The 27544-nt window shown below is 52.1% G+C and overlaps 3 protein-coding genes across 7 annotated transcripts in view; 1 reads left to right on the forward strand and 2 right to left on the reverse strand.

The window, feature by feature from the left end:
• Positions 1–194: 194 nt before the first annotated feature.
• On the reverse strand, positions 195–5435 carry ALG3 (ALG3 alpha-1,3- mannosyltransferase). 2 transcript variants are annotated; one of them, XM_060100097.1, is made up of 9 exons: positions 5232–5435; positions 3295–3394; positions 3050–3197; positions 2780–2940; positions 2169–2289; positions 1541–1746; positions 1324–1401; positions 587–730; positions 195–443 (listed from the first exon to the last, which is right to left on the reverse strand). In XM_060100097.1, the coding sequence occupies exons 1-9, from the start codon at positions 5425–5427 to the stop codon at positions 281–283; spliced, it is 1317 nt and encodes a 438-aa protein (XP_059956080.1). In that variant the 5' UTR covers positions 5428–5435; the 3' UTR covers positions 195–280. The 2 variants fall into 2 exon arrangements, with proteins under 2 accessions (XP_059956080.1, XP_059956081.1); XM_060100098.1 differs by lacking the exons at positions 587–730; positions 1324–1401.
• A 776-nt stretch (positions 5436–6211) lies between these two features.
• Positions 6212–27544, forward strand: part of ECE2 (endothelin converting enzyme 2) — a 30397-nt gene continuing 9064 nt past the window's right edge. Inside the window, exons 1-8 of one of the 4 annotated variants that reach the window (XM_060099227.1) lie at positions 6212–6431; positions 10380–10663; positions 23096–23320; positions 23530–23665; positions 23880–24095; positions 24557–24681; positions 24798–24944; positions 25097–25162. In XM_060099227.1, coding sequence (XP_059955210.1) covers positions 6236–6431; positions 10380–10663; positions 23096–23320; positions 23530–23665; positions 23880–24095; positions 24557–24681; positions 24798–24944; positions 25097–25162 — 1395 coding nt within the window. In that variant the 5' untranslated portion in view covers positions 6212–6235. Of the gene's footprint in view, positions 6432–10379; positions 10664–11193; positions 11651–22684; positions 22827–23095; positions 23321–23529; positions 23666–23879; positions 24096–24556; positions 24682–24797; positions 24945–25096; positions 25163–27544 lie in introns of those variants that run through there. The other 3 variants (XM_060099223.1, XM_060099224.1, XM_060099226.1) reach the window with 3 other exon arrangements.
• On the reverse strand, positions 13108–14398 carry CAMK2N2 (calcium/calmodulin dependent protein kinase II inhibitor 2). Its single transcript, XM_060100208.1, has 2 exons — positions 14066–14398; positions 13108–13178 (listed from the first exon to the last, which is right to left on the reverse strand). The coding sequence occupies exons 1-2, from the start codon at positions 14232–14234 to the stop codon at positions 13108–13110; spliced, it is 240 nt and encodes a 79-aa protein (XP_059956191.1). The 5' UTR covers positions 14235–14398.

Genomic DNA, 27544 nt, shown 5'->3' on the forward strand with positions numbered 1-27544 from the left:
CTCTCTCCTGCTCCTTCCGCCCCATGCCCCTTCCCCTCTGAGCTCTGTGCAGTGCAGTAGAAGGGGAGAGAGCCACAGTCCCTAAATCCTATGCAATAAAGTGCCTCTTAGGACTGTCTGAATGAGTTCTTTAATTGCCGCGTGCCTGTCCCTCACAGCTTGGTCCAGGCACCTCCACGTAGGCTGCACAGAAGTGGACTTCGTAAAGTTTATTGGGAAGGGCACACAGTCCATCCCCATCCAGGGTCCTGAGAATAGACTGGAGGGGAAGAGATGGATCTCAGTGGGCTTTCTTGCTGTGCTGGATGGTCTTGGGGAACGGCTGGGGGCCCAGCCAGAGCTGCAGCAGGATGACAGCATGGCACATGTGCAGGGCACCAGAGCTGCAGGACGTGGATGGGTATGTGTTCCAGGAGAGCTCAATGAGCCCCAGCACCAGCAACCTGGAGATGAGAAATAAGCTCCAGGTCTGTCCAGGTTCTAGGCCTGCAGCACTTCAGCTCAGCCCCTGCCCCTCCGTGGTCACAGTCTTGGGATGAGGAGCTCCCTACCCCTTCCCACGCCCCCAGGTTGTCCCAGCTGGTACCTGAGCAGGTGTGTGAGCCAGCGTGCAGGCGTGGCCCACAGGAGGTAGGGCAGTGTGTGGAAATACCAGACGTAGAACTGGTAGTGAAGGGAGCGGCTGAAGCAGATGCCAATGAAGTTGGAGGTGAAGAGGGCAGAAACAATCTGTATGCGGTGGTCAAGGCCAAGGGCAGAAGCAGAAGGGGTAGGGAGGTTTCAAAGCAGAGGGACAAAAGTTTTGGGGTCAGATAGCCCCTTGGCTCTGCTGTTCCTAGATGCATACCTTTGGGCAAGTTTCTTAACCTCTCTGGACCTATTGCTCAGTCTGATGTGGAGGCAGTAATATCTAGAGCCCTAACGCCTAACGAGTCGTCACTTACGAGCTATGTGACCTTGGCAAATTACTTAACTTCTTAAAGCCCTAATGTTCCCATCTTTAAAATCTGTAAAATGAGGATAAAACAGAGTCTCTTGTGAGCTTTAAATGTTAGAATGTATGTAAATCTCTTAGGACAGCACCAGGCAGAGAGTGAGCACTCATAATGGTAACTCAATAATATTTAGAATAAAGAATACAAAATGCTTCAACGTGTAAAGTGCTCAGCACAGCACTGGGAAGAGCTCTACGAATGGGCCCTGTAGCTCTTACTGCTGGCTCCTTTTCCCTCTCCCAGGTCACCAGCCATGCAGGGCTAGTTGACCAGGACCCCAACTTCAGCTGGAGGGGGCAAGACTTACCTTCCCATGACTTAAAGGATATGGTTGGGTGTGAGGGGCTGGAGTGGAACCTTCCTTTTGGAGGGATCCTTCAGCAGTGACAGGATACTTTCCCCTGTCCTGGGGAGAAGCCATTGAGATACTTATCAAGCCCCCAATGTGGGCCAAGCGGAGCTCAACATCCCCCATGCAGCCCCTAAGGCCTAGGCCCTTCACTCCTTCCCCCATGTCTGCTCATGAAATTGCTCCCCTTTCTCACCTGTGCCACCTGCAGAGGGCAAAGAGCAAGAGCAGGGTGAGGTGGGCAGTCAAAAGTGCCAGGTGGAAGGCACGATGCAGGAAGAGGGCCTCGGGGAGGAAGCGCCAGTTCACTGTCCAGCGGAAGAGAAACTGGCGGCCAAGGTCAAAGGAGCGGGATACGTAGCCGACGGGGTTCTCCAGCAGGAAGGGTAGCCCCAGCACCACCTGAGGATGGGTGTGATGTCAACAGAGCTGCCCAGGCTCACCCTCGGCCTCATGCTAACCACTGAGAGGAGGGAGAACAAGGTATAGGTCTCAGAGGTTCCCTAACTCCCACCAGGAATAGCAAGAAAGCCAGCCCACCCACCCAGACAAGAGCCTTGGGCCAAAGAAGCAGGTAATAACAGTGCTTTAAGTTTGGATTCACCAAGTCATAAATGCGCAGAGTTAGAAAGGCTCTCAGAGACCATGTAGTTCAACACCCTTGTTTGACAGCTAAAGGAACCAAAGCCTAGAGGTGGTGGCTGCCCAGATCAGAATCAACTCCAAAACTGTCTCTTGTCTTTGAGGAAGTCTCAAGGATGAAAGGAGGCCAGACAGAGTGGCCTCCGCTTCGTTAGAAAGGGGAAAGGGTAAGGAGGGAATACCTGAAGGACAGCACAGATGCCCAGCTTGGGGAGGGCCCCACGGAGGCCAAATTGCGTGAGGAGAAGGAATAGTAACCCAGGGGCGAAGAGCAGCACATTCATCTTCACAGAGACTGCCAGGCTGCAGTGGATAGGGGAGAGGAGAGTGGAGATCAGCTCCAGGGCCATGCACCCCACCCAAAGACGTACAGCCCACCATCACCACAGCAACTCCTCCCCTCCCCTGCCAGCAAGCTCCAGGCAGAGGGTGAGCACTCATACTCAGAACTGCTGGAGGGAGGATAAGGAAGCCTGGGAGGAGGCTGGGAGTAGGGTGCTGATGCCTTGTCTCTACACTCAGACTGAGTGAGCAAATATATATTGAGTATTTAGAAAGTGCAATGACCAACTCCAACAGCAGATGCTGTCTGCAGGGGACAGAGGATGGGAAGAGGGTGTGTGTGTAGGGGGCCTGGGGGTGAAGACTTTCTACACATCCTGGACTCACCTAGTATGGCCCTAACTGACCTACACTGTCTGGCCACTCCCTTACTTCCTCTGCTGCAGAAAATTGGGGAGAAAGTGATGAATACAGAAAATGAAAGAGGGGGCCAGAAGGGAGGGGTGTTGACCTGAAACAGCAGCAGCCCCAGCTCCAGCGCTCGGCCAGCAGGAGGTTGATACTGAGGAAGAGCAGCACCATGGCCACTGGATCATTGAAGAGCCGCAGCACAAAGATGGAGTGGACACGGTAAGAGGCACAGCACATGAAGAAAAAGACGAAGGGAGGTACCTGAGAGGTGGGCACAGTGGGGAAAAAGGTCAGCTCATCAACCCTGAACCATCCCCACTCCCCAGCCCTCCCAGTTTGGGGCCCCCTGTTCCTGGTAGTGAGGACTCACCTTGCAGGTCTTGCGGTAAATCAAGAAGACAAGCAGCAAAGTGGCCAGGTAGAGCACAGCGAAGATGTGCTGGGCCATGCGGATGTCAGTGCCCCGGCCAGTGGCATAGTATAGCCCCATAAAGATGTACACAAAGCCGGCTGGGTACCTGGAAGAGGAGAAAGAACGTGAGTCTGGGTCAAGCTATCCGGCCTGGCATCCAGTCAGCCCCTCCCATCCTCACTGAACCACCTATCCCCACTCACACAAGAGGTCCAGTGTCACCCCGCAGTTGAGTATAGTCATAGGTGCCATTGATGACACCCTCCACCTCAGACATGTAGGCTTTCCAATCAATCTCTGTATCTGGAAAAGGACAGGATGGTGTGGTTACTTCCAGGTTCAGAATTTCTCTGCCTCAGCCCATCAAAGCACAGAGTTCCAGCTCATCCTCGGGACTTCTATCATAACCCCTTCTCTAAAGGCCTATCTGACATTCTCTGGGTGGACTCAGGTATCTCAAACTCAAACATGTCTGTAATGGAACTCATAACCTTCCACTCCAAATCTGCTCCCCTTCCTGGGTTCCATGAATGGTACCATTAACCTCTCAGCTGCTCAAGTCACAAACCTGGGAAACACCTTTGATACTTCCTTCTCTTTCATTTCCAATGCCCAGTCACCAAGTCCTGCCTATTCTTTTTTTTTTTTTTTTTCTTTTTGCTGTACGCAGGCCTCTCACTGTTGTGGCCTCTCCCGTTGTGGAGCACAGGCTCTGGACGCGCAGGCTCAGCGGCCATGGCTCATGGGCCCAGCCGCTCCGTGGCATGTGGGATCTTCCCGGACCGGGGCACGAACCCGTGTCCCCTCCATCGGCAGGCGGACTCTCAACCGCTGCGCCATCAGGGAAGCCCCCTGCCTATTCTTTATCCTAAATATCTCTACTATCTCATCCTTCTCTGCTATCATGCACTCAAATTTGGGCCTAACATAATCTCTAGCCACAATGGTGCAAGAGCTCCCTAACTAGGCTCCCAGCTTCCACTTTCACCCCACTGCAATATATTTTCCACCCTGCAACCGGAGAGCTCATCCTATAATAGAAATCATATCACATTTCTCTGCTTAAAACTCTTCAATGATTCCCCAAGGCTCTTAAGATAAAGACCAAATTCTATTCTTCCCATTTTTAGAAGATGAAATTATGAATTAATAAGGTTAAGTGACTAGCTCAAGAACAGTGAGCTAGAAAGGGCAGAGTTGAGATTGGAACACATGGAGCTCTAAATTCTTAACCACCATGCTAACTACCTCCTTAACACAGCTTACAGATTCCTTCACGATCTTGTCTCGACTTCTGCAATCTCATCTGTTAGTACTACCCTCACTTGATTTCTGTGTTCCAGCTCTAAAAAACTTCTTTCAGTTCCTCAAAGGAAATAGACTTTCTCTTTTGATAGGAGCTCTTTGATACAGGATTCTCTATGCCTAGAGTACTCTTCCCCACGACCCCTTTTGTCTCTTTCCTCAAGGAACTAGCTCTTATCTTTCGAGGAGGACTCTCGGAAACCTTCTCTGACTCCTCAAGTCTGCATTAAGTGCCCTCCTATGTCCTTTTTAGCACCCTGTCTACTACCATCACGATGAATATGATGTGTTGTAATTTTCTGTTATCTTTGTCCAGGCCCACACACGCAAGTAGAAAATGTGTCTATCTTTTTCACCACTATACCCTTGGTACCTAGCATAGTGTAAGCCATATAATAAGCACTCAATAAATATGTATTGAATTATTGGTCTTTAGCAAGTAAGCCTTAAGTCCAGTGTTTTCAGCCTGGAGAGAAGTCACCAATAATGCCAAACGGACTCAAACGGTCACAAAATGCCATCACTGAGAAGAGACTTCCAGACCTCAGAATTGAACAGATGATAAGATTGAGACCCAGCAAGGGAAGTGACGTGTCCAAAGCCACAGAGACAAGCAGCAGCAGCAGCCATTAACTTGGACCCAGGTTTTCTGGGAGGGATTAAGATCGGGTTTGGCTCTCCGCGGAGCAGGCTTGGGATTTGGGTAAAAGATACGGGTCTGCAACTGATGACTGAGTGGATCAGGGGTCTAAGTCTGAGCTCCGAATGTGGGTCCCCGTTTTGGTCGGGGGTTCGGTCCCCCTTCCCACCCTCCTCTCCCCCTCGGCGCACTCACATGCCACCCTGTGAATGACCCAGGTGGTGATGCCCACCTCCGCCAGGCAGAGGCAGGCGGCCACCCGCAGCGTGTAGCGCGGTTCCAGCAGCAGTCGGCGCCGCTCTTGCCAGGCGCGCCGCAGCCACTGCCCGCACAGTCCCACCGCCCGAGCTGCGGGACCTGCCCGGCCTCGTTTCCTCAGGCCTGCCGCCATCTTGAAGGTGCGCCGCACTTGCGGGCCCGCTACCCCGGAAGCCCGACCCTTTGGTACTTAGGTTCCGCTTCCCGCGCCGCGTGCCCCAACGGACCGAGGGCTGAGTGGAGTTGCCGGAGTCCTTATTTACTCCACTAAAATCTACTTCTTCCACATGTCTCCCCTGATGGACTGCATGCTCCATACGAGCAGGAACGGTCTTACTCCTCAGTACATACTTAGCCCTGGGCACACAGGAGCTCATGTGGATCGAACGTTTGCCCAGAAAAGTAACATTCCTGCCCACGCCATGTCTCCCCCCACTCCTCCGCACCTCCCCCGCCTAGCATAACACTTCGCCTATGTTGGTAATATCTGCGTTCATGCCAGTCTTTTCTGGAGAGCAAGACCTCTGTCCGCGCTACTCCCGCCACCCCCCAGAGCCTTTCGGGTGCTCAAAACTAGGAAGAAATGAATGTTTCATTAATTTTCAGACTTCTTAATGGAAGGAGCCAAACTGAAGATATGAAAGGGGCAATGACGAGCCGGAGTGAGTCTGACACCATGAGTGTGGCTCTCAGAAGTTAGTGAGCAGCGCATCCAGAGGATTCAGGGTCTGGACGATATTATTTTCCCACCCGGAGGATTCTTCCAAGAGCGCTTAGCAGAGGACGGAAGTTCCACGTGTTTATGTTGAGCAACTGCTGGTGCTGGGCGGAGACACAAAGGCCCCGCCTCCCACATGCAGCCATTCCAATTGGCTACATAAGGAGCCAAGCCCCGCCCAGAGGTGGGGGCCAGTTGCCTTCAAGGCCCGGCAGCCGCAATCATGGCCTGTCCTGGGGCCTGGGCGCCGCTGCCGGAGTTACCAGAGAAGAACTGTGGGTACCGCGAGGTCCAGTACTGGGACCAGCGCTACCGGGGCGCTGCCGACTCTGCTCCCTACGAGTGGTTCGGGGACTTCTCTTCCTTTCGTGACCTCCTAGAGCCGGAGCTGAGGCCGGAGGACCGTATCCTCGTGCTAGGTGGGTAGTCGCGGGGCTGCCCAGGCCAGGTGGAGCTGGTTGGACTGGCCCCGCCCCTCGCTCCTGCCTGCCCCTCTCAGACGACTCCCCAGTCAGGAGTCAGGATCCAGTACCTTTAGAATCGCGGCAGTATTTAGCCAGGGCAAACAGGAGCCAAGAGATTCTTAGTCCGGGGACCCCCAGGAGAAAGACAGTCTCTCTGAGTCTGAGTGTGGTAGGTGACCCATGACCCCTTTCCGGACCCTGGGGAGGCAGCCTCGAGCACTGGAGAGTTCACAGTAACTAGTTCAAGTCCCAGCGCTAGTTGACTGTAGGACTTAGGACAAATCATGAACCTGTTCTGAGCCCCGGATTCACTTCTAGAAATGGGACTGCGAAATCAAGTCGGATAAGGCACGTGCAGGCACCTCGAGCGCAATGCCTAGCGCTTTTCTGGGTGCGCCACTGGGCACCGTGAGCCATTGTCGCCTAGAGAGTTATCTCTTGACTCTCCAAGCTCTAACTGAAACTTGGTCCTATGTCGTCGTCTTCCCCCCCCCCACCCCCCACCCCATCCCACCGTGTTTAGTGAGGATGAGGACAGCTCCCTCTGAGGGGAGATTGCAGCCGAGATTGGTGTGACTCCCCAAAAGGAACAAGTACTGGGGTTTCAGGTGGGGCTCTGAGAGGTCCACCTGCCCCCCTTGGGGTTCTCTTCCACTGCCAGCCTTGGGGGCTCCAGTGAAGTTTGATTAAACAACGGATTTCCTTCCAATTACAGTTTTTATTTTGCTATTTTTAAAACCATGTATTAAGTGAAATATTTCACATATATGAGACATTTATAATACAGTATATATATAAAGTATAAATAATAACTCGAATGTGTGTGAATACCCTACTCGGTTTGAGAAATACAGCATTCCTAGGACTAGAAAGTGCTTAAGAACTTGAACCCTGGAGGCGGCTAATTATGTAGGGATCTCAGCACATGTCATCTTAGCTGTGGAATCATGGGCAAAATACTTAAATTTCTGTGCCTCCATTTTCTCAGCCTTAAAAAAAAAAAGTAAGAGTACATACTTATTTATCAGGTTTTTAAGATGATTGAGTGTGTATGAAAGATAACTAGAAAAAAGCCTGACAAAATAAAAAGCGTTGTATATCCAAGGTTTTCTGTGTGGTCCCCCAAACCTCTTCCCCCCAGAGGTAAAACCTCTCTTGAATTTTGTGGCTTTAAACCATTGCATTTATCTATAGATTTACCATAGATCTATGTTTTTCAAGATTTAGTGTAGTAACCTGGAAAACTGGACCCCACTCTGAGTATATAATTCCAGGGATGGTCTAAGGCAGGTCCCGGGGTCTGTATTTTCAACAAGCCCACAGGCTGATTCTCATGCTGGTAATTGGCAGAGTAACACTGCCTTAAATTCTGCCTGACTGGGAGATATCCTTTTCTGGATAGAGGAGGGAAAAGTCTAAAAATCAAAAAGAAGAACTTTCCAGACAGGATTCCCAAGATCTAAGAACAGGACCCGCAGCTTGGGGGGTACCCTATGTTACATTCCACCTAAACAAACAAATTGAACACCTGGTAGGTGCTAGGGAATGTGGTGAGCCCTTTCTAACTTATTTAATCCTCATGGCAACCCCAAGAGGTTAGTGATAAATATTAGGAGAACTACTGTAGGTTAGGGTTCAGTAAACTTTTTCTGAAAAATGGCCAAATAGTAAATATTTTAGGCCTTTCAGGCTACACAGTTGGTGTCACAACTAGAAAATGGCGATGGTTGTTATAATAGAATCTTCAGTATGGAGCTACTGGGAAAATAAACTGAGATAATCCTTATAAAGTACTTAGCATGGGACCTAGTGTTCAAAAACTGTTAGCTATCATTATTATTGAAAATGGGAGTCAGAGAGGCACTTTCTCCAGGACTGCTCGGAGAAAGAGTACCTTGCCTGAAGACTTGTGTGTCTGGTCCCTATGGCTAGATTCCTCATTACAGATGAGTTCATGTGGCCGTCCCAGTTTTGCTGTCATTATACTTCTCTGATTCTCTTCTTGCTTGACTCCATGCTCTGTAGAATCTTCGGATTATAATTTGGCTTCAGTTTTTATTTCCTATAGAGACACAAGGGACTGACCAGAGGATTGACTGTCCAGACCCCATGATGGCTATTTTTTCCTATTATAAATAAGCAGATTGGTATTCTGGTTTACACTTCAGTCTCTTGGTGTTGGGATAGCATCCACATAGCTCTGGGCTCCCATATGATGGGTTCTTGGATCTGGCTCAGTTTTCCAGAGCTCTGCTTCCCTAAGGCCCCACCTAGGGAAGCAGTGGCGGTTCCAAGCCTCATCTTAGTTGTTAGCCCCAAATCACTGCTTTGTAGGCATAACTGGCCCTGTGGTCAAGTTTTATTTTCCCTTCATCTTTAATAAAGTTGTTTTGGGAGATACCATTCCTGTACCAAAGGGAACGAAGGAAGGAAATTTGGGTTTGTCCACAGTTAGGCAGAGCTCTGCAGGCATATGAGGTCAGGTGTTGGTTGATGAAGGCATTGTGGTCAGAGAACCCAGTGGGATTTCAGGCTGAACTGGGTTAGAGTCTCCTATTCAGCTACCCTCACCTCCCGTCCCAGAGCCTGTTGTGGTTCCAGTGTTGGGACGCACACATTGGGTTTTCGCAGGTAAGATTGTACTCTTCCTGAGCCCCAGAGCCTGAGGAGAAACACAAGAAGGGGCAGCCGAGGACCAACCAGCAGTCTCTGGCACCTGTCCAGGTGCCAAGCTCTGCCTGCTAGATTAGGGCTATCCCAACAGCTGATTCTGTGATCCCTTTAGGGAGGCAAATGGGGATGAAAGGCAATCTAATCCCAAGAGCTGGGGATCCTCATGTGAGGCCACCAAGAACTGTCATCCAGGCCTGTTCTTGGGCTGATACTGACCACAAGAGGGCCTGGAAGAGGCCAACAGATCTTTGAAGGGAGCCATGCCCACTGGGCAGTGGTCCACATCCACTCCTCTAACCTCCACCCTCCACCACTTTGCGACTGCTTTCCGGGCACTTCCCACCAGAGTGTTATGATTCTTCAAGACTCTGACTGGTTGTCAGTTCCCCCGATCCTGTTGGCCCACCCATCTAAAGTGGGGACAGGGACTCTCCTGTGTGCTCCTGCAGCCTGTCCCTATTGAAACTCTCACTGCATTATGTGGCAGTTGCCTGACTACACATCCGTTCCTCTCACCAGAGCATCAGCTCCTTGAGGGCAGAAGCTTTTTATTCATCAGCAGAACCCAATATGTGGCGCTCAATCATACATGAAGAAATTACAAGGAATCATCTCCACTGTGTGTCCCCACTTAGTTTCCCCTTCACTTGTTAATTCTGCCTTGGAAAGCAAAGTAAGATAAAAACCCCTAACATGAAGTCTTCCCAGGGCTGATATCATCAGAGGATCTCTGAGAGGTTAGGAATTAGGATAATACTAGCATTATCCTGTTAATAATATTACGATGCCAATATTATTCCCATTCTGAGTCTGAGGAAACTGAGGCTGAGTTGAATGACTTGCCATGGCTGTATGACTAGAGATATCAGAACCCAAATCTTTGAACTCCTAAGTTCAAAGCTCCTACTCTCCAGTTGTTTAGTTTTTAAATTTAGAGCATCACATCCTACATGTAGGCTAGGTATTGTTATCTTCATTTTTCTGACTAGGAAATCCAAGTTCCTAGTATGTAAACGACTTGCTTTAGTCCACACAGCCAGGAATGATAGAGCCAGGATATGTGCCCAGATCTGTATGACTCTAAGGCTCATGCTCTCGTACCATGCTGCTTCTCCCTCAGTACAGGAGGGTTTGCGCTGAGAGAAAACAGGCCAAGAGTGGATGGATAACTGGGGAGGTGAGAACCAAAGCTAACCTAGACCTTTTGTCATCCACCCCTTCTCACCCCAGGCTGTGGAAACAGTGCCCTGAGCTACGAACTATTCCTTGGGGGCTTCCCTGATGTGACCAGTGTGGACTACTCATCAGTAGTGGTGGCTGCCATGCGAGCTCGATATGCCCATGTGCCCAAGCTGCGCTGGGAGACCATGGACGTGCGGGCACTGGGCTTCCCCAGTGGCTCCTTTGACGTGGTGCTCGAGAAGGGCACGCTGGATGCCCTGTTGACTGGAGAACAGGATCCCTGGAACGTGTCCTCTGAAGGTATCCACACTGTGGACCAGGTGCTGAGTGAGGTGAGGGAGCACCAAGGGAAAGACGGCTGATCAAGAGCTGGGGATGAGGGGTTAAGGTTTTAGGAGACTAGAAGAACTCAGAAGCCAGAAGGAGGCATGGTTTGGAACAAGTAGTGGGTCCCTTCAGGACTATGGTTACCTGAAGGAAGGGGGTGTTAAGCTGGATCGAGATTGTAGGGGGCTGGAGTGGCCAGGCTCACAGAGGCTGAGGATTGAATACTGTGTTGCCATAGAGATGAGGTAGCGGCCAGGTTCCAGGTAGGGAAGGTAAGCAGCTGACAGGAAGGCAGTGCCCCCTGCACCTGACATCACTCCCATGCTCCTACCTGTTTAAAAAATAGCCCTACCCCCATGGAACAACCAGGGGCAGAGAGGAAGCCTCACTCTTTTGCCATGGAAAGCCCTGAGCCCTGAGCTACTGGATGGAGGGTCGTACCTGAGATTTCACTGGGAGGGCATCTGGGGCCATACTGACCTTTGAGAACCTGGAGATGGGCTTCTCACCAATGGCTTCTCTATCTGCCTTTCAGGTGAGCCGAGTACTGGTCCCTGGGGGCCAGTTCATCTCAATGACCTCTGCTGCCCCCCACTTTCGGACAAGACACTACGCCCAAGCTCGTTACGGCTGGTCCTTGAGGCATGCAACCTATGGCAATGGTTTCCACTTCCATTTCTACCTCATGCAGAAGGGCAAAGAGCTCAGTGTGGCCCAGCTGGCCCTTGGGGCCCAGATCCTCTCACCTCCTAGACCTCCCACCCCACCCTGCTTCCTCCAGGACTCAGATCATGAGGACTTCCTCAGTGCCATTCAGCTGTGAGGCCAGAAGCATGGTTCTCCTGCCTTTCTGCCCCAGGCTCAAGTATTCAGAATTCCTGACTCAGTGCTTAAGGTCAGGTCCAAAGTGCCCACATCCCAGGGGCCTCATGCCTAACTAAGAGCTGATGGGAGCAACCCCACATGAAAAAAATACAGGCTAGGTCAAACTAGATCCCAGATCTCAGGTTTCTGACTTCCTTCTTAGGCTCCTCAGACCTTTCCTGGATTCCCCAACTTCCTCCCCCACCATACTGAACCATCAGTGATTCATCCCCAGGGGCAAATCTCAGCACAACCCCTGTGCATGCCAGCCAGACTTGGAGACTTGCATCCCTGGGGCCTGTTACTGACCCCCATTCAACCTGGACGTATTCATAGGAGGCTGCACACTTTGAATATAGACTGCTTCTGACCCCAGCTCCAGCCCCAACTCTGGTGACCTATCCTGCTCAGGTTGTATTATTTACCCAAGGAGGCCACGCTGTAATGATGTTCCCAGGCCAGGCTGACCTGCCTGTGTTTACTTGGCAACGCTTCTCTGTCAGTTACATGCACCTGAGATTCCCAAGTATCTGATCCCCTCCCCAAAAAAGAATTGGAGCCATTTTGGGCTGGTTCCTATAGCAAACCAAAGCAGCAGCTACACACACACGCACACACAGGGGGGTCTGTGTTTATTCACACACTCCTGGTACAGTGAGGATGGAGGAACATTTACAAAGGACATCCCTGGGGTTGAGAATATCTCCAGGGCTAGGGCTACAGGTGTCATCCAAAGATGCAATGCAGCCCCCATTTGGATTCCCAGGGGCAGGACGCAAGGGTCCAAGGTAAAATTAGACCTGGGCCCTTGGAAGGTGATACCTTGAGGGGAGGAGTCTGCCAGAGAGCCGCCTAGGGTCAGGCATGGGCAGACTGGTCATATGGTTGGTTACCATGTTGGGGGCTTGTCCCATCCCAGCCTCAACACCCATCCTATCTGCCAGGCGCAGAAGAGCGTGGCCGAGACCGTGGGGGGAGGGCATGAACCACGAGGGGAATCAGTAAACAAAGAGTCGGATATAAAAATACAAATGTGCTGAGGAAGTCCCTTAGAAAGAGGCTGAGGCTGGGGTCACGCCAGACAGGGGTGGAGGGTGAGGAGCGGCCTGGAGGGCTGGGCTCAGGTGGGTGGGAAGCTCATGCAAATGTGCAGCCAAACATCCCTGGCCGCGTGCGAGGTCCGACACCGGCAGGCAGCCGGTCTGCGGACCAGACCTGCCTGAGAGGGGCGGGGCAGGGGAGCCGTGCGGGAGGGGACGGGCCGGGGCTGAGGGCCGCGGGTCTCTGTCCGTTCCGGTGTGCGGGGTGGGGCTGCGGCCCGAGGTTCTAAAGTGCATGAGCGCGGCGACGGGCTCCGGGCCGGTCCGCGCCGCCGCTACCGCCGCCGCCGTGGTGCTGAAGCGGACAGCTCCGGAGTGCCTGGCGGCGGCGGCGGCAGCGACTATGACCCGAAAGCGGCGCGGTCCTGCAGCCCCCGCCCGCGAGCGCCTGGGCCGGGGCGGGGGGCGCCGGCAGCCGCATCGCCGGCTCGCGGTCCTGGCCGCCGCGGGGCTGGGCCCGGAGCCCGCCGCCTGAGCCGGCGCGTCTACACTCCGGACGGCGGCTTCTCCCCCATCCCTTTCAGCACGTCGTCTATCCGGTCATCCTCGATCACCACTGCGCAGGGAGAAAGCGCGTCAGCCGCGCGGCCTCGGGGGGCGGTGGCGAGAATGGGGCCCTGGTCCCCGCGCCCCGCTCAGCTACTGCCCGTGGCCCAGAGACGCCCCTCGGACCTCCGTGCTACAGTGACCTCCCCGTCCGAACTCTCCTGCCGACTCAACCCACTGCTGACCCCAGCTCCCACAGACCCACTCCTCTCCTTGTGGAGGAACGCCCCTCTTCCAAAGACTCCAGCCGTTCAACCTTCCAGTCCAAACCCTCCCGCCGCCTGAGCTCTCCTCCATCCGAGCTGATCGGAAAGCTTTTGCTTATGGGATCCCCCTCTTCCACCCTCACTTCAACAGGATTTCCTCCTCAAACCGAATCTCCATCTATTCCAGCCCTCTCCCCAACCTAACCTTCTTGTGGCTAGAACCCCTCTTCCGATCCTGGCACTAACAGAGCCCCTTCCCCATGCAAACAACCAGGACAAGCGAACCCCCGGCCCCCTGCCCATTCTCCAGTCAGACATCCCTCCCCACCCGAAGGTTCTTCCGTAGCATACACCGACTTAGCGTTTGCTCCCGAAGAAGCGGCCGTCGCCCCATGTTCCCACTTCAGGCAGCCCCAAATGCCCCGGCCGGCCCCTCCCCTTCGCCCGGATGCCCAGGCTCTACTTCCAGAGGTGGCGAGCATCGAATCCGGAGCACTGCTTTCCCAGGAGAGGGGAAGAGGGGGACACAACACTGCAGCAGGGACCACCACCCCCCCAACCCCGGCCGGCGAGCGGCTGGCTGCGCTGGTCTGCGGCAAGAGCTGCTGGCGCTTGGCGGGGAACTGCAGCCGGGGGGCGCCCGGCGGAGGGTTTCTGGGTCAAGCGACGACTCCGGGCCCCGGCCGCGTACCTCTCTTGGCTCGGCCGATCTGGCCCAGCTTGGGGGGTCGCTTGGCTTGGTTGCCCGCGAAGAAGGAGTTGGTGTCCTGCAGGCGGCAGCTGAAGGAGAGGTCAGAGCCCTCGGGGTCGGCGCCGAAGCGGCCCATCTTGTCCTCACTGTAGGGCAGGATCTCGGACATGGCGGGTGCGGGGTGGGCGCGGGACTGCGGCGGGGCGCGGGCGGCGGGCTAGCTGCCGGACCGGCCCTAGCCTAGCAGGGGAGCCGGCGGAAAGATGAAGTCATGCAGCATCCGGGGCTGCGGAGCCAAGCGGGGCCTCCTCCCCCGCGCCTCCGCCTCCCGGGCCGCTGGGCAGGCGGCGGCGGCGGCGGCGGCGGGGACCGGGCGGGGGCGGTGCGCGGGGGGGGCGGGGGTGGCGGCGGCGGCGAGAGCGGAATGACGATGAGCGCCCGACTGCCGCAGAGCGCGGCGGGCGGGGCGCAGTGGAGGTGGGGAGGACACCGGCCAGGGCAGGGAGGGAGGCCGGCCGCGGGGGTGGGGTGGTGTGCGGACAGGAGCGGGCCCAGCTCTCTGCGGAGGAAAAGGAGCGAAAATGGGAGGGTCCTTCCATTGGCGGGACTGGCTGCTGGGCGAAGGGTACCGGCCAACGGGTGCAGGAGGCGGACACCGGAAGCGCTGCGAGCGGGGGGGTCGGATACGGCGGAGATGTGCGGGAACCCGCAGGACGCGGGAATAGCTCAGGCCAATAGGTGGTGCCCCCGCCGTTGGCGCGCTCTTGTATAGGGTTGCTCTTCGGGTCTGGCGCGCTCTTGTACAGGGTTGCTCTTCGGGTCTTAAACTGTTCATCTGGAGCCTGTGTTTCTCTGACTGTGCTCTGTTTCTGTCTGTGCCTATTTATATGTCAGTCTATCTCCATGTGTCTGTCTGTGTCTCTGTCTCAGTGCCCCATATCTCTTTGTGTCATGGTCTCTGTCTACGTCTATCTCTTAAGTGTCTCTGCTCTTCTGGTCTCGGTCTCTTCTTGGAGGATTCTCGGTAACTGGGCCGACGCGCGCTCACCAGGGCAGCCCTCCACCCCCAGCGCTGTTGCAGCCGCCGAAACTCGGGCTCAAAGCGCCCGCCGCGCCCTGCGGTTCTCTCAGCCCCCGAGGCCCGCGCTGCGCTTGCAGTGTAGGAGGAATGAATGAAGGCATCGCGGGGGGCGCCCTGGCTGCAGGTGACGCGGGGAAGCCCGGAGCGCCTGAGGACGCGTCGCGCGCGCGAGTTTGTGTCCGGAGGTAGAGGGGGAGGGATAGAGGACGCCTCCGCCCTGGGTGCGGTGCATCGCGTAACAGCTCTCGCCTCAAGGACTGTAACGCACCCTCTTCTCTCCCCCTCTCCCCCTCTGGCCGTCAGCGGCTTCGTCACCTGCTCGCTAGCGCGCTAGGGCTCTGGCGCAATCTCTGGCCTTGGGGGAGGGGGGCGTCTCACATTCGGTGACAGTGACGACAGCGCTGATAAGGGTAATTATCATCCGGACGTTCAGTCCATACTCGAGGCGGAGAGTTCTCCACCGTCCCTGAAGCGCTTTTCCTCCCGCCCTCTAAATCACTTAGTTCCTGGCGCTGGGTCTCCTTCCTCCAGCAACTCCTCACCACGTGTTAGTCCTGGGGACACAAAGGCGAATGCCATGGTGGCTGCCCTCAGGACGAGGTTGGGAAGTGCCAGAGTTGCCTCTGTACAGGCCTCACTCAAGACCACAATCCTAGCCCTATCAAACCCTCCTCTGCTGTGTCCTAGTCTCTGGGATGAGGGCTGAAGCTGGAGGTGGAGGCCCAGCTGGAGTGAGAGGAGCCTCCAGACCGGGAAGGACAGGAGAAGCTGGAGCTCAGGGTCACTAGGAGAGAGTCCAGAAAATTCCACCCCCGCCGGGGGTTGTCCAGCAATGGGTTCCAATCCAGCCTCTGCCACTTTCTGTGTGGCCTTGAACTGATGACCCCATAACTAGTTTTAAAAAATTAGTTCATTTGTACCTGTAACCTTTTAGGGAAATATGGAAAATCACACAAAACCTGTTATATATATCTTTCCCATCTTTTTCTCATGCATTTGCATAATATGCATACCTCTCTGAGCCTCCATGTTCTAGTGTGAAGCCTAGAGATGATAGAGCCTACATAATGACAGTTTTGTAGATGAACTTGTCATGAGGTGAAGTGGTTTGTCTCAGGAGGTAATGAGCTGCCCCTACCAAAAATGCTAAAGGGGCCATCCAGGTTCTTGCCAAGAATAGGATGAGAGCACTGGGTGAGGAACTGAAACATTTCTCGTTTCTCCCCTCAGAATGAGGGAGACTGAAGGAACAACAATTTAACTTGGAGATCCTTCTTAAATAATCTTAGTCCTGTAAGGTACATGCTGGATTGTGATTAAAGCAAAAGACATAGTGCATAATTGTAAGGATATAGTAATATATGTTTCAGCTATGTTGTGAAAATTTGGAGGGAGTTTTTTTTAATAAATTCACTTATTTTTATTTATTAATTTTGGCTGCGTTGGGTCTTCGTTGCTGTGTGCAGGCTTTCTCTAGTTGCGGCAAGCAGGGGCTTCTCTTTGTTGCAGTGCGCGGGCTTCTCGTTGCGGAGCACAGACTCTGGAGCGCAGGCTTCAGCAGATGCAGCGCGTGAGCCCAGTAGTTGTGACTCGTGGGCTCTAGAGCACAGGCTCAGTAGTTGTGGAACATGGACTTAGTTGCTCCACAGCATGTGGGATCTTCCCAGAGCAGGGCTCGAACCCGTGTCCCCTGCATTGGCAGGCAGATTCTTAACCACTGCACCACCAGGGAAGCCCTGGAGGGAGTTCTTTAAATTATGCTCCTTTACTTAAATTCTGATGTTCTGCATCCCTGACCATGAGATGAAAATTCATTTTCACAGCTAAAATGAAGTAAAGTTTGCTTGGATTTTTGTGAAAATGCATTGAGTTTCTTTTGAAAGCCCCTCAAAACCTAGTGGGATTAATCCATACGTTCTCAGAAGAATAATATGCCTTTTGACAATTGTTAATGACACTTTTATTCAAGTGGAAACTGTAGGCCTGTGTAGTGGGTTGAACAGGGTCCTCCCCCCCCCCAAAATTCATGTCTACCTGGAACCTCAGAATAGACCTTATTTGGAAATAGGGTCTTTGCAGATGTTAAGTAGCCAAATTAAGCTAAGGTCATACTGGATTAGAGTGGGCCCTATATTCAATCACTGGTGTCTTTGTAAGAAGAGGACAAGTGAACAAGACATATATACACATGAGAAGGCCTCGTGAAGAAGCAGAGATAGGAGTGATGTGGCTGCGAGCCAAGGAACACATAGTGTTGCTGGGAGCCACAAGAAGATGGAAGAGGCAAGGAAGCATTCTTCCCTAGGGCCTTCTGAGAGAGCATGGCCCTGCCTAGATTTTGGACTTCTCACTTCTGGAACTGTAAGAGAATAAGTTTCTGGGTTTGTTTGTTTGTTTTTTGGCTGCACCACGTGGCATTAGTTCCCCAACCAGGGATCAAACCCACGGCCCCTGCAGTGGAAGTCCATTATCCTAACCACTGGACCACCAGGGAATTCATTATAAGTTTCTGTTTTAAGCCACCCTGTTCATGGTACTTTGTTACAGCAGTTCTAGGAAACAAATACAATCAGTTAGAAGTATTTTGGGGTCATCTTTTCACATCTCTCATGATCATGTTTCTCCTTTCTTAAGCTCTCCCCGGACCCTTTGCTCCCACCCTGTCCACTCAAGGGAAGCCTACACCATGAGGGTATTTCTGGGACTCTTCTATTTAGCAGAAGCTGATAAATCACAAAAAAGGATGAAGCACATCTGTGTGGATTGACATAGTAAGATCTCCAAGGCCTGCCAAAATATCACCAAATAACAAGTGTAGAGTATGATTTCATATGTGTGTATACATACGTATGCACACTTACACACACACACACAACAGTGTATTTAGGTATGTAAATGCATATAAAAGAAAGAGCAGGAAGGATACATACCCAACTGCTAATAATGTTTATCTCTGAGGATGGTACTGGGATCCTGGCAGAATGAAGTTCATCTTTTATTCTATATACCTCTGGAGTATATTACATTTGCAATAAAAAGCTTTTAGTGATTTTTTTAAAGGTTTAAAACCGTTGATATAGTCCATTTATCAAACATCACACTCTGACCCTAGACAAATCAGTTGACTTAGAAAGGAGATTAGTAGTTAACACCATGGAGTTTAGATTCAAATGAAGGATCTGCCTTCTCCCTGACGTGTGACTTTTAGGTATGTTATTAAGCCTCCCTGTGTTGTAGGTTCCTCATCTGGACAGTGATATTGGTAGACTCTATTTCGTTGGGTCATTGTGAGGACTAAATAAGTTAACATACATAAAGTGCTTAGGTAAGTGCTAGACAATAGAATTGTTAGCTACTATACAGAAAAGCATAAAGAAGAAGTTAAAAGTAACCTCATCATTAGATATATTCAGATTCACATTTTGTTGCATGTCCTTCCAATCTCTTTTTTTAACCTAAGCTTTTTTACTTTTTTGCTTCAATAAAATGAGATGCATTGTAATTCTTTTTCTCCTCCACTTAACTCTATATGGAGAACATTTCCTGATAGTATTAACTCTTCTTTTCTATCATTTGTAAATGTTGCATTGTATCCCATTGTATGGATGTTTGATTTATTTAACAAGTCCTCTACTCTCAGACATTGAATCCCTCCCTTTTTTTTTTTTGTTATTGTAGACAGTGCTGAGATGAACATTTGTTGTAGGAGAAAAATGGCCCAAATATTTAATAGCTCTTCCAATCAAGAAGTAGAATCTGGGACTTCCCTGGTGGTCCAGTGGTTAAGACTCTGCACTCCCAATGAAGGGGGCCCGGGTTTGATCCCTGGTCAGGGAACTAGATCCCTCATGCCACAGTGAAGATCCCACGTGCCGCAACTAAGACACTGCAAGCCAAATAAATAAATATTTTTTTAAAAAAGTAGAATCTATTTCTCCATCATTGAATCTGGGCTTGACCACCTGACTTGCTTTGCTCAATAGGGACATTAGCAAATGTGATGCAAGCAGAGGCTTGAAAAGTGTTTATGTACTAGGGCTTGCCTTGTTTTTTGTTGCTGGGAATCCTGAGACCACCATATGAAGAAGCCTGGGCTAGCCTCCTGGGGAAGGAGAGACCACACAGAGACTGGGCCCAGCCATCCCAGCTGAGGCCCAAGCATGTAAATGAGGTCATTCAGCTACACCATTCAGCTCCTGGTGAGCTAACCCAGACCTGAAGAATCACCCAATCAATCTACTGAACATGAAAAGTAATAAATGTTTGCTATTTTAATCCATGAAGTTTGGGGAGGTTTGTTATGCAGCCAAAGCTAATTGATACAAACATGCTGTAGATAATGATTATTTCCTAGAACAATTTCCTAGAATTCAACTTTCTGGGTCAGAAAATATGTACACATACCTTTTGATTCATATTGCCAAAAAGACTGTATCAGTTTATAAGCCACCAGCAGTATATGACAGTGCCCACATTCCCCATCTTTGTCAACACTGGACATTAATGTGTGTTGTTATCTTCATGACTATACTGTTCTTGTAAGTTAACACATAAACATTTTCCATTCCCTCTCAATTCACAGTCAATTTAGAGAAAAATAGACCCCCAAAACTTACTCTTATAGGAAAAGAAGAGCAGAAAAGAGAGAGAAAATAATAGTGAGAGAATAAAACAGAGTCAAAGGTTATAAACACAGAGGAAAAAAAATAGAAATATAGAATGCAGCAGGGACTTCCCCGGTGGTCCAATGGTTAAGAATCTGCCTTCCAATGCAGGGGACGTGGGTTTGATCCCTGGTCAGGGGAATTAAGATCCTACATGCCTTGGGGAAACTAAGCCCACGTGCTGCCGCAATAAAGACCCAGCACAGCCAAAAGAAAAAAAAAAATAATAGAGCAACCTCCAAGCCTTTTTATACATAGGGTACTTAACATGCATTCAGGAATAGCTGTGAACCTAATAAATGATTTGGGTCATCAAAGAAGCATGGAAAGGAAATGTCCATTTAGGCCAAACCTAGTGAAACTGGGAACACTGTAAAAGCAGGTACCAGCCTCTTTCTTATGTGGTTGCATTTAATTCTTACAACAATACTCTGAGATAGGGATGATTGTTTCCACCTTACAGATGAAGAAAAGTGAAAGGTCAGAGCTTTCAAATAAATTAATATAGATTATACACCTGATAAAGATTTGAGCCCAGATTTGAGTCCAGGTCTGTCTGGCTTGAAAACTATGTGCTTCCCCTTACTCTTCCAGAGGTGTGGCAGAAGACTATCAACTAATGCTGGGAGGAAGTATATCCTCCTTTTGATTCATATTGCCAACCTGCTCTTCAGAGGGCTGTCAGATTGCCTGGGTTTGAATTCCAGCTCTACTGCTTACTAGCTGTGTGACTCAGCCTCTCTACACCTCAGTTTCCTCATCTGTAAAATGGCTTCATAAGTGCCACGAGGATAAATGAGTACATCGAGGTAAAGCACCTGGAGCAGTGGCTGGCCATGGTACAGTGCTGTATAAGCTGGCTACTTACAGCACGTCATTGCAGCAGCCATGGGACCACTCTAATGAACCTGTTGCCAGAAAGTCCTTACAAAGTGGCTTTGCTTATACTCACATGGCCATGTCATGGTGGAATTTTCCATGTGGCAGGACTGATCCTGCTGCCATGTTTCGCTTCATCCAGGCTTGCGGGAGAGGGGAAAGAGGTGAGTGATGTGATGCCACATTGTCATCAGACTGAACATGAACAACTCCAGAGACTTGTCCTATGTGGATACCCCAAGGTCGTGCTGCTGCAAACCACAGTGTGGCTGGATGTGAAAGTTCCTTGCTCAGGGAACCCCTGACAACCTAGAACCCATGTGCCTACTCTACCATCTGGGAAACAGAACAGGCTTCCTCCAGCCGTGCAATTCTCATTTCTACCTATAGGATTTTAATAATAACAACAACAACAACAATAACAGCAGCTGGAGTACTCATTACGCGCCACACATTGTCCTAAGCATTTTACAAGTATTGTTTCATTTAATTCTCACAACCATCCTTTGAAATAGGTACTATTCTTATTTCCATTTTACAAGAGAGGAAATCGAGTCTGAATCCAGAATCTTTCATCCTAACTATGACACTGTACTGTCTCTTGTTTGAGAACATGCAATTTTGGGGTGGAAAATGCCAAAAGACAGCAATCCAACATTTCTCAGCCTGATCCATTCATCACCTACCCTCTCTCAGCCACAAGAGCATTCCATGTTAGAAATGCTCACAGCAAGAGGTTTGAGAACTGAGGTGAAAGTCAAGAAATGGGTGATGGATTTGCTACCATTCCAAGCCTTCTCAGGTCAAATCCATATACTCTTTTGCAAAAGAGAGGCGGGATGAGGATGAGGCACTTTAAAAATTTTTGTGGTAAAAAAACAAACAAAACCAAAAACTAGGCACTCTTCAGTGAAGCAGACTGCAACACCACCAGGCTTGATTAAGGAATGACAATATGGAAGGCAGATGGCAGATGCATAGATGCCACACTATTGCCTTTCAGTTAAATATTGCTTGGTGTGTGGGTTTTTTTTTTTCTTGTAAACCTCCCAAATAAAGTGATTTGCTTTCCTCAAGTTAGAAGTGTTAGTTCGTCTTTCCTTTAAATATCTGTGCCTAGCTGTTTTTTTCCCTGCCGATTTGTTACCATCTGTAACCCTTTCTTTGTGAGATGATCTGATGGCAACAATTATCTTGGAGAGTAAAAGTGCAGTCTTGAAACAACATGTAAGGGTGGACTCAGAGTGTGGGCTGTGTGTACATGATGCCCGAGCACTTTGTGTGTGTTGTATGTGTGTTTGTGTGTGTCCAGAACCTCAGTAAAGAACATATGTTGACTCTGGGTGCCTGGTGCGTGTATACATTTTGTGTGAATATGCAGTGTGTGCATTCTGTGAGTGGTGAGTGTGTGTGTGTGGACCGTGTGTCGGGCTGAGTGCCTGCCTGTGTACTTTGGGTCTATGTGTTCCCTGTATAGATATCGTGCTGACATCCTGAATGTGGGTCATCTCCTCCGTGCTGCTCTGTATGTGCTGGCTGAAGAGGGGCAGTGCGGACAGCTAGGGGAAGACGTTCTCCACGAGAGCATAATTTCTCAAAGGTGTTAAAGGGAATGGGGAGGGCCTGCAATCTGGGGAGTTGGGCCAAAAAATATCATAAGGGTTTGGGCCTGGGTCAAAGAAATGTAAATTCCGGGAGTCTTGCAAGAGGGTGTTGCTGGGATGGGTGCTGACCACGAAGCGGAGAGGGAGTCTCCGGCGTTTCTGCAGGGCGGCTCGCTCCGGCTGGGGCGGCAGGCTGGGTACAGCTCTGCGGGGCGGGCCGCGGGCACCCGGAACGAGGACCAGGCGCCGGGCGGACGGCGGGGCGCGGCAGGCGCGCTCCTCCCCCTGCCCCACGTCTCCCCCACTCCTGGCGCGGCGCCGCGGGGGGAGGGGGGCGCAGGCAGGCGGGGGCGGCGGCGGCAGCGGAGCAAGAGGCTACGGCGACTGCTGCGATGAAGGGCGGTGGCGCGGCCGGGCCGGGGGCCGAGGCCACGGCCCTGGCGAGGGCCAGCCGCCGGGAGCCCTAAGGTGCCGCCGGCTCCGACTCCACCATGAGCGTCGCGCTGCAGGAGATGAGCGGCGGCGGCGGCAACGTGAGTGGGGGCCCCGGGGGAAAGGACCGGGGTTGGGGGGAGGCAGAGGGGCAGGCGGCGTCGGGAAGGAGCTCTGGCTCGCGGAGAAGGGGCTGCGAACTTGACGGGCGGGGGTCGGAGGGACCCAGGCCGGAGAGCCCGGCGGGCCGGAGGGAAGGAGCCCGCACTTCATGCAGGAGGGGCCCGGCCGGGCAAGGGGCGCCGGGGCAGGGCAGTGGGCGCGCAGCTCTCTCTGCCTGACCTGGGTTGGCGCCCCGACTGTCTGGCAGATGGTGGAGTACAAACGCGCCACGCTGCGGGATGAAGACGCACCCGAGACCCCCGTAGAGGGCGGGGCCTCCCCGGACGCCGTGGAGGTGGGCAAGGGGGTCATCCCTGTCTCACCAGGCCCCCGCCCTGGCATGACGGCCGGCACACCCAGGAGCTCTGGGTTGCCCTGGAGGGTCACCTGCCCCCACCTCCGCTTCATCTCTGGCCTCTGCGCTAGGACTATGGTGAGGCGATTCGAAGTCATGACGTTGCACAAAACAGGCTGAGGGATCAACTCAGCTTGCTTCATTGCCCCTGTGCCCCAAGTTAACCCCATTAGCGTCTTTGCTTCATGGCTCTGGAAGCTGCCTGAGCCTTCACCCTCTGGGACGACTTCTGTGATTGGGTCGCCCACCTGCAGCTTGCTAGCTCCAGGTCCTCCTCTGTTCCCCAGGTGGGATTCCGGAAGAGGACAAAACACCTCTTGGGCTCGCACACCCAGCTGGAGCTGGTCTTGGCTGGTGTCTCTCTACTGCTGGCTGCACTGCTTCTGGGTTGCTTGGTGGCCCTGTGGGTCCAGTGCCACAGAGGTAGGTGGGCCCACTCCTGTCATCAGCCCTCTTAGCTTGGGGGCTCTGGAGGCAGAAGGGGCTGCTAAAGTTCTCCCTGGGTGGGGCCAGCCTTCCCCCAGCTGTTCTCCCTCCTCCCAGCCTTCCTGCTGTCACGGCCCCTCCCAAAGCATTTGCCTCTCCCAGACTGACTGACAGTCCCCCACCCCCCTACCCACCGTGTCCCCTGCCACAGACCCATCCCACAGCACTTGCCTCACAGAGGCCTGCATTCGAGTGGCTGGAAAAATCCTGGAGTCCCTGGACCGTGGGGTGAGCCCCTGTGAAGACTTTTACCAGTTCTCCTGCGGAGGCTGGATTCGGAGAAACCCTCTGCCTGATGGGCGTTCTCGCTGGAACACCTTCAACAGCCTCTGGGACCAGAACCAGGCCATACTGAAGCACCTGCTCGGTAAATGGGCCTGTCCGGGAGGCACTGAGCCAAGTACATGCCTTGTTCCCAGCACAGGGCTCGGCACTTAGTAGGTACTCAAGAAATGTCCATGAATAAATGAATAAGTGGATGACTGCCACCACTCCTGGCCTAGGGGTTGCAGAGAGCAGGGGGCTCCTGAGGGGTGGAGATGAGTTTGAGGGGGCAGACCTCTGAGGTTAATGAAGGGACTCCTCTCTGCACTCTGGAACACTGCTGAGGTGTGGTAGGCACCAGGGAGTCCGTAGTGCTTAGAGATCTTTGAGAGTCTCCCCGGACAGGGGAGAGAAAGCTACTCTTTGCTGTGGCAGACAGTCTTCCTGGGTCTACATTAGGAGGACTACCCCCTTGAGAAGGCAAGGAGAGGGATCAAGCAAGGGTCCAGGACCCCTCTTAGCAGTTAGCATGGTTGCCACCCGGACCTGTGTTCTATTCAACAGAAAACACCACCTTCAACTCCAGCAGTGAAGCTGAGCGGAAGACACAGCGCTTCTACCTCTCCTGCCTACAGGTGGAGCGAATTGAAGAGCTGGGAGCCCAGCCGCTGCGAGACCTCATTGACAAGGTAGGCCCCCGGGATGGGCTGCAGGTGGGGGAGCAGCACAGGCCTTGGGAGAGGATGTGGCCCCAGAAAGCTTTAGGGGCCCCTGTTCCAGAGGTGCCACCATGGTCTCTACTCAGATTGGTGGCTGGAACGTTACGGGGCCCTGGGACCAGGACAACTTCATGGAGGTGCTGAAGGCAGTAGCAGGGACCTACAGGGCCACCCCCTTCTTCACTGTCTACATCAGTGCCGACTCTAAGAGTTCCAACAGCAATGTTATCCAGGTACTGGGCTGGGGGAGGGTGGGGAGGGACTTACGGACTATTTGCTGAGACCAGACTCCCCTCCCCTGTGCTGGGCTGGCTAGGGTGGCTCCCCCCGCACAAGAGTCCAGATTTCATGGGGGGAGGACTCACTCCTCACCTTGCTATTGCAGGTGGACCAGTCTGGGCTCTTTCTGCCCTCTCGAGATTACTACCTAAACAGGACTGCCAATGAGAAAGTAAGGAGCATCCTCAGAATATCCACCCTGACCCCCCTGTTGAGCTGGGCTCATCCCTGTTTACTTTTACCTTTACCCAGGGTCAGAGTGGCGAAGGTGAGCCTATCCTGTCACCTAGTGAGCCGACTACCATTCCTTCTTTCTCTCTTCATTCTCCCCTCCCTGCATTCTTCCCTCCCTCCTTTCTTCCCTTCCCTTTCCTTTCTCCCTTCCTCTTTCCTTCTTTCCTTCCTTCCTTTCTCTTACTCTTCCAGGAAAACATTTTACAGGCACCTGCTGTGAGACGTACATTTCAGAGTCACTGTCATAGGAAGCTTTCAGTGTAGATGGGTTCACAGACCTAGATAGCTGAGAACACGGCTCAAAAGAGGGCCTCTGGGACTCAGGAGAGACCTGGCAGCCAGAGAAGTTTTCCTAAGGAGGTTGCATTTGAGCCAGGCCCTGTAGAATATCTAGGACTGGGTGAGGGCATGCTCAGATTTTAAACAAAAGTGTTGAAGAAGGAAAAGCTAAGGCGTGTTTGGACCACAGGAAGGGGTCCAGTTTGGCAAAGTGTAGAGCTCAAAGCAGATGAGAGGGTGGAAAGGTGGGTAGGAACTAGTTTGGGAAGGCAGTATGGCTGGGTGTGAAAAGTAGACGCAAGAGAGGGAGCCTGGAGATCAGATAAGAGTGTCTGCAGTACTCCAGGCTCTGAATCTGTGAGGACCCAAATAGGGGAAGTGGCAGAAGGAAAGTCAGGAAGGGGTGGATGCAAGAGACATAATCAAGTGCAAATCATGAATTGTTGATGCCTGGATGTTAGAGGAGTAGAAGGAGGAACAGGTAAAGACAGTTGAGGCTGTGCACCTGAATGATGGTGGGATGGAGGGGTCCTTAGAGAATTCGGGATGCCTACAGGGAGAACCAGCTTCAAGCACATTGGGGAGGTGGTGATATCACAGGAAAAAGGCAGACTTTGAACTCAGACCTTGATTTTAATCCCAGCTTGGCAGCTTGGTGCAAGTTGATTAAGCTCTCTGAGGCTGTTTCTTCATCTGAAAAATGGGGATCACAGCATCTACCTCATATAGTGCTTGGAGGCAGGAGGAGGATGCAAGTTTATGCTTCTGCATGTGGCAGACCCTTAGGGAGTGGGAGCTGCTCGTGTCAGACGTGTGAGTGTGAGGGACCTGGGTACCATCTCTGTACAGAGGTCAGCAGACAGCTGTGAAAGCTGGGTGGGGTCCTGGAGAGAGCACGGGCCTGGAGGGAGCCGAAGGCTTGAGGGGCATCTCCTTAAAAGCCTAGACAAAGGCTTAGGAGAAGTGAGAGAAAGGGCAAGACTAGAGAAGGAAAACAAGGAGATCCTTGGGACTTCCCTGGTGGCGCAGTGGATAAGACTCTGTGCTCCCAGTGCAGGGGGCCCAGGTTTGATCCCTGGTCCGGGAACTGGATCCCACATGCATGCCACAACTAAGAGTTTGCATGCCACAACTAAGGAGCCCACGTGCCGCAAGTAAGACCCGGTGCAACCAAATAAATAAATATTTTTTTAAAAAAAAGAAGAAGGAGGAGATCCTTGTATTTCAAGGGCAGCGGGAGAAAGAGAGACTTCTGTGGGGAAGGATAACCAAGAGCGGGGGGTTTGTCCTTCTCCCATTCACTCCCAAACACTTACCAAGCATCCCTCAGCCAGACCCTCTGCTACCATGTGGTGAACAAGACACTGCCACTCAGTGGGGGAGAAGGCAAGAAATGGCCAAGTGCAGTTATCCTGTGCACAGTTGCTGGGACTGTTGTAAGAGGAGGAGCATGGCATTCCAAGAGTGCAGTAACAGGGAGCCAGCCTGGTCCTAGGGTGAGGGTAGGCTGTGGGAAGGGAGAGGGTTCTAGGCAAAGGGAACAGCTGATGCAAAGGCTCTGAGGTGGGAAGCGGTGTGACTTGTTAACAGATCAGAGAGGGGAGTGGGAGGGGAGAGTGGGCCAAGTCCTTCTGGACAGGTAGGTGGAGTCATGTTATACATAAACACTATCGGTCAAGTTTAGCATTTATCCCAAAAGAAATGGAATAGGAAACTCAAAAGTGGAGAGTGTTATGAACAGATGTGTGATTTTGATATCACCTGAGTCAGGGGAGGAATTTTGAGAATTCATGAGAGAACCACGTGGCCTGACCCCCAGGAAAGGGCAGGAGAAGCCTCGATTCACCTCTCAGTGTGTCACCAGTTGTCTTGGGTAGGAAGTCTCCTGTGCCAGCATCTAGGGGAAGCTGTAGTGCCAAAGGAAGTCTTGGGAATTCTCTGGCGGTCCAGTGGTTAGGACTCAGCACTTCCAATGCCAGGGGCCCGGGTTCGATCCCTGGTCAGGAAACTAAGATCCCGCAAGCTGAGTGTCACGGCCAAA

The sequence above is a fragment of the Mesoplodon densirostris genome, chromosome 5, assembly GCF_025265405.1.
Source record: "Mesoplodon densirostris isolate mMesDen1 chromosome 5, mMesDen1 primary haplotype, whole genome shotgun sequence".
Lineage (NCBI taxonomy): Eukaryota > Metazoa > Chordata > Mammalia > Artiodactyla > Ziphiidae > Mesoplodon > Mesoplodon densirostris.